This window comes from Mycteria americana, chromosome 3 (assembly GCF_035582795.1).
Source record: "Mycteria americana isolate JAX WOST 10 ecotype Jacksonville Zoo and Gardens chromosome 3, USCA_MyAme_1.0, whole genome shotgun sequence".
Lineage (NCBI taxonomy): Eukaryota > Metazoa > Chordata > Aves > Ciconiiformes > Ciconiidae > Mycteria > Mycteria americana.
The window spans coordinates 102,559,038-102,574,453 of NC_134367.1; the positions used below are offsets into that span (position 1 = coordinate 102,559,038).

Here is a 15,416-nt window from a genome sequence, read left to right on the forward strand (position 1 = left end):
CCGCTGGCAACCTTGTTATTTGGAGATCAATGTTACTATATGTAGTTATAACGCCACACGAACCAAGTCGTAATAGCGTATGTTCAGAAAGACTCATAAAGAGTATGGAAAGCTGGCCTATTAAGTATAACAGGGCTGCATTATAAAAAGCACAGGAGTAAAAATATTTTGCAACCATATTACTTACAACTGAGAACAATCCTCTTTTGGAAATGTAAATATTCAACTTGGTTAAATCAAGACAATCACAGATAGACATTTTTTCCCAAATCTTTGGCTGTATTGCAATGGTTGTTTCAATTTGTAATCTCCAACTAAACATTTCCTATCCATGGATTAACAATATATTTACTGACTTGTGTCTTTTAACAGTATTTATCCAACATAACAAAATAAACTGCAATTTGTTATACTTTTTTTTTTACAAAACATTTTATAAATATTTTTACAAAATGTATACAAAGCAATTTCAAGTGAGACATACTTTACAAATGAAGGTATTTAAGCAAATAAAGTCCATACCACACTGACAATAAGTGACACATCCTCTTTAAGTGAAGTCAGTCTGTAAGGCCTCCCTAATCTAACAGATAAATTATACTAAAATCTTCAAAACGAACATAGTTTTCTTAATTGCCAGTTTAAAATTTGTTTTAATATTAGGCAGTATTAAATAACATTGAAATCACAATGCTGATCCAGCAAAATATGAAAACATGTTTGAACTCATGCACATTCACAATACTTTGCTGGACTTGAGCCCATATGATTAATAAATTCATACTTTTTTTTTTTTTTTAAATGCACAAGAAAAATACAATTCTTTCATTTACTGCTTCACCACGTACCAGAATTCCTTTAGAACTGAATTCGAAGGAGTGAACAACAGAACATTAACAACCTAAGATTAATCTTGCTAGGATTGTTCAATGGGTTCCTCTCATAAGTAGTTCAGAGAAATGTGTCTGACCAAATCAACCATGATTACTTTTTGTAATTTGTCTTTTTTTATATGCCGTTGTCCCCCATCCCCAAATGAGATCCAACAGAAGACACATAGCCTGATACTTCATATGTATTTGCTATAGAGAGGCTGGAAACCCCATACCCATTTTGAGGTGGTACAAAAAGCAAGTGGATCAATGAATGTGCAACTTTACTTTTTTTTTTTCCCTATAAAAGAAAAATTTAACTACTTAACATACGGCTGTGTAACTTACTGTTTTCCTTCCTAGATAGTTTAGAACGGTTAGATTTCCAAAATGATAAAATAAAATACCCATCAGGATACACAGCCATGAGCATATTATTAAATCTAAAAAGGCAATAGGTGAAGACTATATTGTCAGTTTTGCCAATAAGAAAACAACTAACCGCCTGAGAATCTATTCTATGGACACCTAACTAAAAATTTAAAACTGGCAATACTTATTATTACCTTGAATATTTTATACAACACTTGGGAATGTTGGGTTTTTACAAACATGTACTTTAAAATTGGCACAATTTTTTTTAAATGGCAATTAGTAACATACAAAACCAGTATTTCCATTCACGTTGAAGGGGAAATGGATTTTAAGTAAGTTCATCTTTCTCACATTGCTTTCTAGATTTGGTTTCCTTTAGTGGTCAGACAGTGGACTGTAGCTCAACACTGAGTTGCACTGTAATCTTCTACTGTCACAAGGATCTAATTCTGCTTTCTTTCATGCTATTCAGATGGACTGAATTACATGACAGCAAAACCTTCTGTTTTCTTTCCTGGCAATCTGACTGACAACCACAGTTTGTCACAATGAGCCTCTCTATTATGAAAATTGTAATCAGCAAGCCTGGAAAATGGCTGGTAATTTTTCTAAGAAATTGTGGAGAAGGTCTGGGGGAGAACATGAGCATACCTTAGAAATCACAAAAGCTATATCCTCCTGAGCAGACATATGTACTACACGCACGTGACAAACGTCAGCGCACTTATGTGCACAAAAGCACTCATGACCAAAGTAAACTAGGAAAAAGCAGCATGGGCAGCAAAAAAAAAGATGTCATAGATTAAAATAAATAAATAAAATAATAAGATTCTATCTTAACAACATGACAGCAAGCCAAATACAAACCATGCAATGGTTTCACTTGGCTCTACAATATGCATTAATAATTACACACTTTTTGATATGCTTAAACAATGGGACTGCTGATCGACTTTGGTCTGTACATATCTTGATAATTATGACTGTTACGGTGGATGATTTAACATTCTCTGACAGCAAAAAGCAAAAAAATCAAAAATAAACACTGGCCTTTAAATTTAATCAGAGTAAGGCTAATGTCCTTTTAAAATATAAGCTACAAATATCATAACAGTTTTCAAATAAAAGTGCTTTTGACACTTGGTCTAAAAAAAACAAACAACAAATTAAAAAAAAAAAATTTATACCACTTCAGAAAGACTCAAGGCTGACTACATCCAATTATAAAATGCAAAATCTTTTCCTCAAGAGTTAACATATATATATGTATTATATATATAAATTCATGGCTCTATCATGGCCTCATCCTGTACACTTTGCCATTTACTGGCTTCCATTCTACCTTCCTTAGTCAAGCATTTATTACTTCATATCATGCCACTGTGACTAAGTTCATATAATTATCATCCCACAGACTAAAGTTACCCACTACAAATATATCATCAAGGACTAGTTTCTGCTCAGAAAGCAATAGAAAAGCACTTTAAGTTTAAATTATGAAGCCTTGTAAACACACTGATGATATCCTTCCAACTTAAGAATCCTAGAACACAGATTCATTCACAAAGCAAATAATCACTTCTGAATAGAGGTACAGTGGGTTTTCCAGAAGAACTAAAACTGTGATGATTTGGGGAAGAGAAGAGTAGGGGAGAATTGTTGCTTCCATCACTTTTTAAAAACATTTTCTTAATAAATATATCCTTTCAAATGACTGTGATTGTCAGTATATTACCATATTACATAGGGCCTAACAACCTGCAACCTTGTTATGTTGCAGTACTGCACAATTATCAAAAGCACTATCATAATAATACTTGAAATAGTAAGGCCCTAACAGACTGCATTCTACCAAGGATTAACTTTACTTGGATATCTCACTGTAACCACAATGAGTATTGCTCTCAAACACAGAACAGAATCTAGTTTAGAAAGGTTAACCTTAAATGCATGTCAGGCTGTACTTGCGGTGTCATTCACATTTGCTTCTGCTAAGAGAAACATAACTTGTCCATGGTACTGTAACTATTAACACTCTAAGATACTATTTACAGCTGCTTCTAAAATAGAGTCAGTTTCTACAACACCTTCACTGTGGTCTGGAATAAATTTTTCCAGGCAGTTTTCTTGTGAAGCAATAGGTGAAAAATTGGGAAATTCTAATTCAACCGAGCTGCTACTTGTCGCCTCGTTTTGTGGCTGTCTCCCAGTTTTTTTAAGTTCCAAGATGTTTTTAAATGTAGTTTCTAAACTCTTACTGAGCAGTAAGTCTTGCTGGGGTTCACCAGAGCCTTTCCTGTTATCAGGATGTAAAACCTCATTCTTTGGAGAGCTCCTCAGGGTTTTGTCTTGGAGGGAATTATTACACGTTACCTTTGAGAAAGATTGAACTGTGTTCCTTGATATTTTATTGTGTGTTCCATGACCGCCTCTTGACACAGTTTTTGACAAGTCTTCAGAACTCGAAGAATTCTCAGTGGACTTGGCAAGATCTTTCCCAGCCATCTTTTCTTCAGAAAGGGCCACGTATTGGCTGTCAGAAGAACAATTAGCTTTTTCAAACTTTAAAGCTTTAGTGAGGCTCTCCGACTTTTTAGTAGAAGCTATTCCTTCTTGTGGTGTCAGAATGTTGTTAGGCACTAGAGGAAGTTTACTGTGATTTGTGGACTCTGCTGAGCTGGATTTTGGTCGGTCTCTAGCTTGGGTTTTGGTAGTCTGACTTCGAGAAGATAATGTTTTGCTAGACTGATGGTCACTTTTGCTGGACTGTGCTTCTTCAGCTGTTTTATCAAATTGTTTGGCAGAACAACAAAAATCGGCCTGATAACCATCTGAAAATTAAGTAACAACATTTTACTTAAATTACCTATACGTCAAAATAACAGACACTCCAACATAGTTTCTGAGTATTAAAGTTCAAATAATATCCACAGCCTACAGATTCATGTCTTTAAGAGACGTACACATCCTTAAGTGTTCTGCTGCATCCAGTGTAGGAGATTATCGCCCAATCAATCGGCATACTACACACATACATGCGCTGTAAAACCAGACTAAGGGCACTTCCTAGCATTTTATGTATGCAAATAAGGTATTTGGAAGACTAATATCTTCTTCAACACATCCTCTCAGTATCTTTTAAAATATGCAGAATATGCAGAACATTTAAACAAACAGTAACTGTTATCTTACACAAATAATATGTTTCTAGTTGTTACATTCAACAACAGTCTGGTTAAAAATGCTGCCATTTAAGCGGCCATGACATTCCAAAAGCAACACTTCATTAAGATGAACAAGAGTATTCATGCTTCATGCAGCGGTGTTCTTTCTGCCAGCAAACTCACAGATTCTTCCCTAGTAGAATTGAGACCATGCAGGAGTCAAAGTCTATTGTCAAAGAAAACTCAGAAATATTTCTCTGCCAAACAGGTCAAATGTATTTTTTCCCCAAATAAGTGCCTTCAACCTTACAGTGTTCCTAGATTGCTGAATTTGGAGTTATTAAAATTTAACCTGCAACCACTTATTCAGTATTTCGATTACTGGAATCCCTAGCAATCAGTGCCTCACTGTGTCCACAACTATTTTTAAACGCTCCATACTTAGGCCGCTTTTCTAAGAGTCAGAAGTTAACCATTACTTACCAGGATCCACTAGTGCAAGACGCTTATCCCGGGTCAGAGATGCCCTTTCTTCCTGGTTAAACATCCTATCAATCATAACCATTTCTGCAGAGGGATTTATCCGCTGCAGGAAGGAAAAAACCCAACCATCTCTGTAGTCACTCATATGTTGGTACCAAATCAAAACATTTACAGTTTAGTTACTCTTCAGAGAAAAATAGTATCTTTCATTAGATATTTGCAGAGAATGTTCACAATTCCACAGCATCTTCAACGATCTTGACTGTGACCCCAACCACTACTGAAACTCAACCATAAAGTATTATTCACGTTTTATGGTACATTTTATTTGTTAAAGATTTTAAAACAAGGAATTACTATTCCAATTGTAAGATTGTACCTTTTCAGGACTATGTTTACCATTGTACACCACAATTTTTTACGTCATACAGTATCCTTCTCTTTTAGAGAGAAAACGAGCAAAAATCTTGCAATGGGACCACCCAGCATCTTGTTTCTTCCCTGCACTTCTCTCCCATCCTTCTAACTAGTTGGTACTGAGTCGCATTTCGCTGATGATGCCTTCAAGCCAGATGGATCCATCCATCACAGAAGAAAGTTCACTGGCTACTAAGTCAAAACAAAGGCAACTATTTCCAAACCTGAACACTATGTGAAATAACCTCTTCAACATGACTGAATGGGATTTACCATACAACATACAAGATGCTAAAAAAACAGATTTTAACCTCCACCCCCCCCTTGCACTTGCAATTACTTGCAAATATTTGATGGTTAGTATCTTTTTCAATGGGACTGCTAGATTCCAAAACCATATTAATTCTAACACTTATGTATTCCTGTATCTAAAGCACAGTGATTTAAATTTCTATTATACTCAAATTCAAAACTTTTCCAGGCTTGAAAACTAGCATGTCTGAAGCCACAGTGACACTTCCTGACCCTTGTACAATACGTTCTTAAAGTAACTGTGTCAGTTTTCTTTTTTACCTCATGCCTGGGATTGTGAAAACACTTAAACGAGAAGCATTTCTGATGAAAATGTGAGGCTCCACCTAGCTTCTAACAAGAAGTAATGATTTCCTAAGTTGTAATATGAGTTGGCTCCAATTATAATATGGTTGGAGGCCTCTGAATGAAGCTTTTCAACATTCTTTCAGGCTCTACCACCCACAGAAATATACAGAAATCATCTGCCTGACTACCATAGCCTGTTTAGCACAAGAACCAAGTATAAGCAGAGAACGGAAGTTCACGTGTCTTAAATGTCTATGGAACTTATATGTAACAGCACACTTACTTAGGCTGTATGTGAAATATAAACTCAACCCATTTCACTGATTTTAAGATGTGTGCATACACTTAAAAATGCAGGTTGGCCACTGAGATTGCTGATGCAATAACAAGTACACTGGCTATATATATGTATCTCTAAAACCTTCATATATATATCACCTTCATAAGGCCATAAATAGTATCAACAAAATTAATTGTAATGCTAGCTCTCACCTTCCTGTAGATCTGTGGGGTTGGGTTTTTTTTGGGTTTTTTTTTTTAAACAAACTGAATCACATCCTATAAACATAAAATGTATGTGCGTTATACACCTTACCATTGCATCTTCTATAAGCAAACATCTGTATTTGTTCAGCATAGCCTGTGTCCTCTTCAGAAGCTGTGTAGCTACAGATTCAAATTCACTGTCCACTAGAAAGACAAGAGTATACTTTCAAATACTGTTCCTCAGTAACCACAAGGTTCAGTAACCTTCACAAATTTAAAAATGTTCCCTTTCTTATTACCCTAACTTACATACAGAACTATCTCAATACATTGATTACAAACGTATTGCCAATTTTTAAAAAGAAAATTACCTTTTCTTAAGTCTTCCTCTGTTGGCAATGATCCCTGGCACACATGGTATGAAAGGAGTCTCTGAACTGCATCATTTAATGATCTGAATCGACTTTTATCTGGTGTCACAGCATGCACTTGATCCTTCTGTAATTGCTGTAGAATACTACAAGGAAAATTAATTATCTATAATTAACACATATTCTAACAGAAGTTTATACACTGACAAAAACTAAAAAGAAATTAAGGCTAGAGGAACTATCTGCAACAAAATTACAAAAGAAGAATGACTTACAAAGCTCCTTTAGTTAACTGTTTAGCAGCAGGCCTTTTCTGTCCAACTAAATGACCATCCACCTAAGTTCAAAATAAAAGACAAATTACAATATATCCCCTCCTTTGCAAAGCCTAAGTTTCAGCTTTTATTTCTGCCAATTAAGTATACCACCAATACTAAGTGTAGCCACCACACAAGTATAAACACGTTCAACTATCTCCTATTTTTACAGGGCACTGTATCAATGAAATAGGGAAGTCGCTTCTCTTACATAAACCAAAGGTCTGAAACGTTGCTTGTAGGCAAATTCCACTGTAGTGCATACACATGCTTCACTAGGAAAAAGGTTGGTTATCGAATTTAGCAGGTGAAAAGAAGAAAACGTACAACTAAAAACTTTTCCAAAGAAATCTGCTCTCAAGAACTCTCTGCATTTCTCAGCTGATGTCATCTTGCCTGACTTTGATGGATTAGAGTATCTGTCAGGAAAGCAGGCTAAGGTTGGGTACTTAAATTCTCAAAAGCCATGGTGGCTGGGTGGGGGGTGAAAGTGGTTCTAGGAACTCTGCTTCAGTGTCAATGCTACAGATATACCCATCAGGTAGATCTACATCATCTTCTCCTTTCCTTAGACATTTATGAAGCCAAGGTTTTTCAAGGGAACACTGTTCTAAGACGTGAGGCTCTCTGAGGTGGTAAAGGTTCATGTTCCTACTGTATGAGAGGCATTACTGCAATCCAAGTATTCTCCCTAAGAAGCCACTCTGGATCAAAGAGTCTTTGGTTAACACAAAGTCTTTGGGTTTTTCTAGTCAACTAGTCTTAATAATAAAATTGGTCACAGAGCAAAAGTTACTTATGATTTTTAAAAAGACTGCATGAAAGCTCTTTTGAACTACAACATGGTTAGAAGGAACAAAAACGAATGTGGTACAGAGCACCCTTCTTGGCAAAGTAGGAGCAGCATGAAGCAGGCACATTGTAATGGTACTTGCTGGCAAAAAAGCCTCTAGCTTCAGAGCATAAAAAGTATTCACCACCACAGGAGAATGAACATCTGACCAACAATTAAAAAGCAGGCTGAACTCGTAATTGAGCACTACTGCAAGTATCTTCTGCTCTACTTCTACATCAGTAAAACAGGGAAAAACATTCATGTCATACTACATTCACAAATACATTTACAGCAAGGAACAAAAATTCTACGTAAGATCCTCGTTTTCTTCCATGATTGTTTAGTTTAGTTCCATCCACAACGAAGCCCACACTTTGAAGCCTACTTCAAACCCTCACTTCTTGCCCTCAGCTACTCAGTCCATGAATGTAACAGTTGTGTCCTCCCTCCAGAAGTTCTTGTATTCCCTCTCCAAAAAAGCTGGCCTCCCCTTCTAGCCCTAAACCCTGGACATATTGTTAAATTTTTGTACGTAGTTGCCATATATAGGAGAACTTTTGGTGGTTAAAAAAAAAAGACACTGGGCAAAGACGACAATGCAGTGAAGAATAAAACAGACATAGACCAGATGGGATTTTTCTGCTACTTCTCACAAACCATCCCCTCCTAATCAGCTAGAGAATAGCTGAGTTTGTAAGAAGTAATGATAAGAGTAGGTCTAACATGTCCAACTCAATGAAGAATTGCTATGTCATATGAAATTATCTTCAAGGAACAGTACAGTCAGACTCCACTTACTGAATTAAATCTCAAAACAGCATTCGGAATATCAATTTGCAAAATACTCAATGTTTATTATGTCAAGGTACAATTTGACAAGCTTGAGTGACTTCACATACTCTAAAAAAAAACCTGCTAGAACTCCTAGAGTATCAATATGGAGTTGAAACATCCCTAACTTCACTAAAATTTTAAGGGAAAGGGAAACATATAAATAAAAGTATTGTTTACCTGTATACTCTGTTGAACTGATGATGATCCTATTACTTTTTCTTGTGGCTGTGTGGTTCCTAGAGATTGCTGTATGATTTTTCCTCCAGAGTCCTGTCCTATAAAAAGTATGTTAAAAAGACTGTCATCCTAAGCAGGAACAGAATAATTTCATGTACCTATCCTGATCATTTTACTTGAGTTTTTAGCTTTTAGGAGAAAGATATGTCTCTCATGCTTAAAAGCATTAGTGTAACTACCCTGTGGAGAAACTGGCTCATAAAAATGAAACAGGACTGATATCTTGTGCTGCAAACTACAAAAATCCTCAGATATAAATCATCTCCTACCATAGTACTGTGGCGTAAGAAGAAATTCAAGTACCATCAGTATAGTGTCCCAACAATTTACTGACAATCATACAGTACATTTTATCAAGCTTTTCAATACTAACCCTCCCTCAAACATATAAACCCAATTATTTCTAGAGCTCCTGGAACTATTTAGACAGCAGGCATCATAAATTTTTTCTAGATTTTCTAGATGGGCAGACTTCCTCCAATTGCCTTGCTCAGGAATTCAAACAGCATCTTATCAGCCATGCTACATTACAACCAACACAAATAAGAATTTAGTATTTTTTTCCCCAAAAAAAACCCCATACTGTGCTGATTGTAGAGAACTGCCTGGACAGCTTGTACATAACAGCACACAAGGAAAAGACAAAAAGCAGGTAGATTATGGGACCTTATTCAAAAAGGTTACTTATGTACAAAGAGAACATGAAGGTTATTGCATTTTTCTGGTTTTTAATATATTGGTTTTGCTCTTTCAGTAGCATGGTGCTGCTTGAAAAGCCCAGTATTTTGCCATGAACAATGCACTAACTATTCTAACTGAAAGTGACACATTCAAAAACAAATCAAGTGATGACAGCCTGCACATAACCTTGTAATCACTATTTTTCTTTCCTCTGTATCTGAAGCAGCCATCACAAGAGAGTGTCTAGAAGTTTCATAGAATTTTTAGCAGATGTCCATATTTTGAAAATGACTTATTTCTATTTTCCTAAGCTGAAAAAAAAATAAGAAAAATGAAAGAAGGTACAATTTTGGATTTTATAGAGGGGAGAAAGAATTGCTTATTGCGGAGATTCAACTTTTCACTCTACAAAATGAAGTGCCCTGGTTGGGAAAAATAAAAGCACACATATGATACTGAGAAATTTAGTTTGTGTTCTTCTAAAAATAAAATTCTGATAACCTTTAGGACACTATCAGCATGAGCCATCAATGCAAGTCTGACACACTGAAAAAGAACCAATTTCTGTTGCCGGAGAAAATTAAGAAAATGTTTTTAAAAAGACCTTAGTTGACCTGATAGTGTGTTGCTCAGAAGACTTGTTAGCTGAGGCTGTCTTAAATTATCCTGTGTCTTCGATGCAGAAACTGGCGATGTCTGGTTCATAGCTTTTTTCTGTGCCACATACATTAAAAAAAAACAAACAAACAAACCACAAACCACAGTTTAATATTTACTGAAAGCTTTAACCAACAGAGGAAAAAGGCAACTAAAATTCAGCTCTATGCATCCTTTTTCAACCTCAAACTTATAAGTGGTGAAATTTCAGACATCTCAATTCCTCCTGAGTTCAAGAATTTTATAAAGTAAATCAGAGAGGAATAGAAATTACACTAACAGTACAAATATACACAGTTACATTTTAGAAGAACCATGATTTACCACTACAAGTGGCCCTTAGAAAGCTCAGCTTTTGAGTCTCAAAACTGCAAGATGACTAAATAAGCTGTCTCCACAACAAAAAAACACACAGTGGAACAAATTGTCCAGTGTTTAGCAACTAAATAATACATGGTTTACGATACAGTACAATACTTAAAATGCAAGTACAAACAAACTAAAAAGATTCTAGTAAACAGTAGAATTTTTTCTCTGTAGTTCCCATTTTCAGTTCTGAAATTTCAGCACAAAAACAAAATGATCTTTTACAGCAGTAAGAAATATTACACTTTTATAACTGCTGAAACTGACTGACCCAGCACATACCCTACAAATAGGAAGATGTGGACACAGGAAGAGAAAGTCACACAGGCCTCAAATTACTCATCTACAAACAAAATGTTACAACCTGTGCTAGCACTTTTGGCTAAATGTGGTTCTACAACATGTTTGCCCTTATTTTCTAAATACATATTATTTTCTAAGACACATTACTTCATTGCCCATTTTGGTCTTGGTTAAAAAAAATTCCATTAGACCTTTGGGAAAAGAGAAAGATCTAAGATAATTAGTGCAAATGCATTCTGAAACAGTTATTATCAGTATTTTATAACAACCAAGTTAAAAAAACAAAAGCAAAAAAGGACAGAAGTGAAATAATAGCTTGTTGCTAATTGTATGACAAGTCACCAAGTTAAATATTGGCAGAGTTTGGAAGCTCACTTATGAAAACAGACAAACTTGACTTGAATATATACTGCAGCTGCATCAACTGGACAAAAAAAGACCAGTTCTCACCTTAAAAGTAAATTCAGCATATTTTTTCTTTAAATTATTACTAAGTAGTCCTCTTCTTAGAGAAAATATTTTTTAAATGTTACGCTTTTACAAACTGCTTTAAAAGGTATTTTCTCTTAAGGATTCTAAGAAACACCTCTTGCCTTGTCTTTGCTTCAAATTTGAAAGCTGCTAACTGCTCCAGACACACAAAACTACAGTGGGCAAAATGCCAAAAAGGTGACGTTTTTAACAGATGAATTTTGTATGGTAAATAACAGAGAGAAACGCAAGAAACCTTTTCATCTCTAATTTGAAAGGTCAAACCTTGAAAATACACGCATAGTTTTTAGTGAAGTCACAAGACCTGTAAGTGCTAAGAATGTACCTGAGCCTTTACATCTAGCTCTATGGCAAGATTTTCAGGAGCTCATACTTCTATTATAATCTTACAATGTCCATTCCTTTAAATGGGAGCAGAAACAGATCAGTGCTAAGCAGTTCTGAAAATATTACTATAAATCACCAACAAAATCTTCTGAATTAATGAAAGTGACAGACTCATTCACTCGGTGATAAACTTTAGAAGATATGGAGTGAAATGATGTCTCTGGGTTACAGTAATTTTCAGCAGTTCCACAGTATTTGTAATAATACAAACTAGCAAAATTAATGTTCTATTAACACCAACTTTAATACTTTCCTAACCAGATTTTAGCATAGCTTAGAAGCATTTCTTTGGCTACATTCTCAAGCAGATTTCATACCTGACCAAAGGCGAACTGTTGTTGCGTTACTCCAACTGATGTGTGACTAAAGGTGCTGATAGATTTGGAAGAGGATGCTGGAAGACGATGTGATGCACTGACGGGAACTTGAGTTCTGTTCTGCGTGAGCTGATCTCCAGTAAAGTTTCCTCCTGATGCAACAGACTGAACTGATGGTCCCAAGCTAGGATGTACTGAACCAGAAGAACTTGCAACAGCAAATCGATTAGAAGCTGACATATTTGAGACTGTAGACTGCCCAGGTGACATCGTAGTAAAACTCGATCTACCTTGAGAAACATTAGCTTGACTGGGTGACAAATGCAACACCGTTGGTGACGCCTGCTGCAGTGGCACCTGTCCACCAACAATTTGTGAAGTTCCATGATTTACTATAACTTGGTTTCCAGGAGCTGCGAATGTCTGGCCAGAAACAAGCTGAACAGCGGTACTCTGATTATTCAGCATCTGTCCTGAATACGACTGGTTGGCTCTTAGCATGTTTGTAGAGTTCCTGTTGAGCATTACATGCTCAGCAGACACTTGGCTAGGAACCAGCTGGGAAGGCTGAGTCTGAAGAAGTTGTCCATTTATGGCCTGGACATGATGAACTGAATTAGAATTAACAGACAAACTTGTAGGTATGAGAAACTGGTTTTGAGGTGCATGAGGCTGTCCCATAGGAGAATGGATAACAATACTACCTCCAGCATTGCTAACTGTCTGAGGTGTAACTGATTTTCTTGTATTTTGTTGATTAACAATATTAACAGACATGTGAGGACCAACTACTGAACTCTGAGGTGAGTTTGCAGAAGCAAACGGAATCCCTTGCTGTACGTGATGTTGCTGTATTCCCAAGTTATTCACATTGTAAGCAGTCTGCTGACCCATCTGGATAGGCTTTGGTTGGATATTAATGGGAACTTTGTTAGAGTTTGGTGCCAAACCTCTTTGAATGATAATATTATGGACAGGCAATGACGTCTGAAAATTTGTGCTGTTAAATGGAACGGTTACAGGTTGTGCTACTGGACTTGAATTTGAGTTACCAAACAGTGAGTTACCGTTTGGAGTTTGTCTATGAACCAAGAGGCCACTACTCATGTTTGCAGGTGTTTGTTGACCATTGCCTTTCAGTATTATCTGAGATCCATCAAGGTTATTAATGGTCATCATGGAAGGTTGATTACTAAATGAACCAATTAGCTGTATCTGCCCAGAACCACTGATCTGGCTGCTATTAGACAAATGCTGGCTGGGAACACTAATTCCGACATGTTGCATAAAGCCATGTTGCACACCGACTGTATTGCTTGCGAAAGATGCTCCAACAGGTTGCTGTACCACTTGAGTAACTCCTATAGGTTGCAACGTCTGACCTGAGTAATTAGAAACATTAGAAGCCTGAGTAAAGGATGCTGATGAAGAAGGATGAAGCTGAGCTTGTGCAAACTGTTGGCTAGAACCTACACTGGCATCCAAATATGCCTCTTCTGCCAAAGTCTGTTCAGTAATATTGGCCTCCTGCAAGGACTTCTGAAGAATATCAAAAGGCTGATCCTCAGTAAGATCAGGTAAAGGAGAAGATACAAGTTCATCTTCAAGAAACTGAAGGCTATTGGACAACTGCAGTCCATCGCTAGGCCCCTCTCCAAGCTGACCGCTTACACCTTTTACAGACGACTTAGGATCAGTGCTCTGAAATGCAAAACAAGAAATAAATAGTTTCCAGAAATTCCAAGCTCTACCTTGTTTCCCCATTAAGCTTTTTTTCATGCAAGCAAACTTTCTTTACAAAATTACATTCTTTGCATAGTACGTGTATAAGGTGACGTTCATCCCATACAGTGGGCCAGCATAAACATGTGCGTCACTTACATCCCACTCATGCCCTCATAACAGACTGCTGGAGACACTACTCTCCTTTCACTTCTCAAATCTCCAAAGTCCACAGCACTCAGCTCTGCAGCTGCACTGTTTCAAGAGGATGTGACATGCTCTTGAAGTACCATTTTCCCTTCCTCAAGCTGAGCACTGTATGGACAAAAGGATAAAAGAAAGGAGGAGTGAAAAGACCTCCGCTGTAACTCAGTCTGGGGCAAGGTTTCAGTAGCAACAGTAGTAGCAGGGAAAAGGCAGAAGAAAGCTGCTCTTTCACTGACTTCCTCTATCAAATGAGATCCATCTCCAAAATCCTAGCAGTATTTCTATAGTCACACAGTGCAAACTAGCAACCGTTTCATAAAGTTAAGGAATTATACTAATTCTTTTTTAGAAAAATTTTAGAAACAAAGCAGTAAGAAAAACAATACTACGGACTTTGTGGTTTACACTAGTAAAAAGATTACAGAGAACTATAAACATTGAAACTACAGCAAATATTAAGTGGCACCTTGAATGAAAAAAATCCTCCAAATCCACATCCTTAAATACTGTGATAAGGAAAATCAGAACCTACTTTACTCTGGCCTACTGTCAATAAAATTATCCTAAAACAAAACTATGTCCAGAAACTCTAGACAACACAACATCACGTCTCTACAGGTGGAATGACGAATTTAAATGCATAATAATACTTGCAATAGTCTTAAATTAGACAGAGTACACCTTTCTAAATTGCCAAATCATATCTCAACTATTCAAAGACAACATCCAGTTTCTTTTTAGGTCAAGATAAATGCAAAATGTGGGTGTGAAATTATCAGTCACCTTCACACTGTGAGCCTTCACTCCTTGAAGGTCACAGACGCTTGCTTTCACCTCATATAAACAGTGTGAAGATGCCGCAAGCCATAATTATCACATGCAATAATGTCCCCCCCCCAACTTCAGTTCCCCAAGCATATTTATTCAGAATTTTACCCCCATCTGCTTCTGAATCAGCCTGTGTAGTTTATGAAACTTCAGTCATGTTTTAAAATATTAAGAGATTGTTCTTAAAATTCAGTAAAGTATATTCAAAGTATAATTATAAAATTACAATCAACTTTTTTACATTTAATGTTAACAGAAGGAATTACAGTACTTAAATGTCTCGATGTCTGCATCTCATGAACACCTAAAATTACAAATCAGGTTCTCAACTGTACCTAGCTACCATCAGGCAGAGCAAAAAGGAGTCACTAACTAGCACATTATTAGGACACATAACTGTCAGGCTCTTCTGGAGAATTCCCTATTGCATCTGTAACTTGTCTCCAGTGACAATGACCAATCTGA

General features: G+C 36.5%; 1 protein-coding gene across 6 annotated transcripts in view; it reads right to left on the minus strand.

Moving 5' to 3' along the window:
- Positions 1-244: 244 nt before the first annotated feature.
- The window catches only part of BICRAL (BICRA like chromatin remodeling complex associated protein), a 46,543-nt gene continuing 31,371 nt past the window's right edge, over positions 245-15,416 (minus strand). For all 6 annotated transcript variants that reach the window (XM_075496323.1, XM_075496321.1, XM_075496324.1 and 3 more), the window contains exons 5-12: positions 12,195-13,895; positions 10,287-10,386; positions 8,932-9,029; positions 7,044-7,105; positions 6,769-6,914; positions 6,507-6,601; positions 4,895-4,997; positions 245-4,078 (exon numbers count right to left, since the gene is read on the minus strand). In XM_075496323.1, the coding sequence (XP_075352438.1) occupies positions 3,276-4,078; positions 4,895-4,997; positions 6,507-6,601; positions 6,769-6,914; positions 7,044-7,105; positions 8,932-9,029; positions 10,287-10,386; positions 12,195-13,895 (3,108 nt within the window). In that variant the 3' untranslated portion in view covers positions 245-3,275. The remainder of the gene's footprint in view (positions 4,079-4,894; positions 4,998-6,506; positions 6,602-6,768; positions 6,915-7,043; positions 7,106-8,931; positions 9,030-10,286; positions 10,387-12,194; positions 13,896-15,416) is intronic.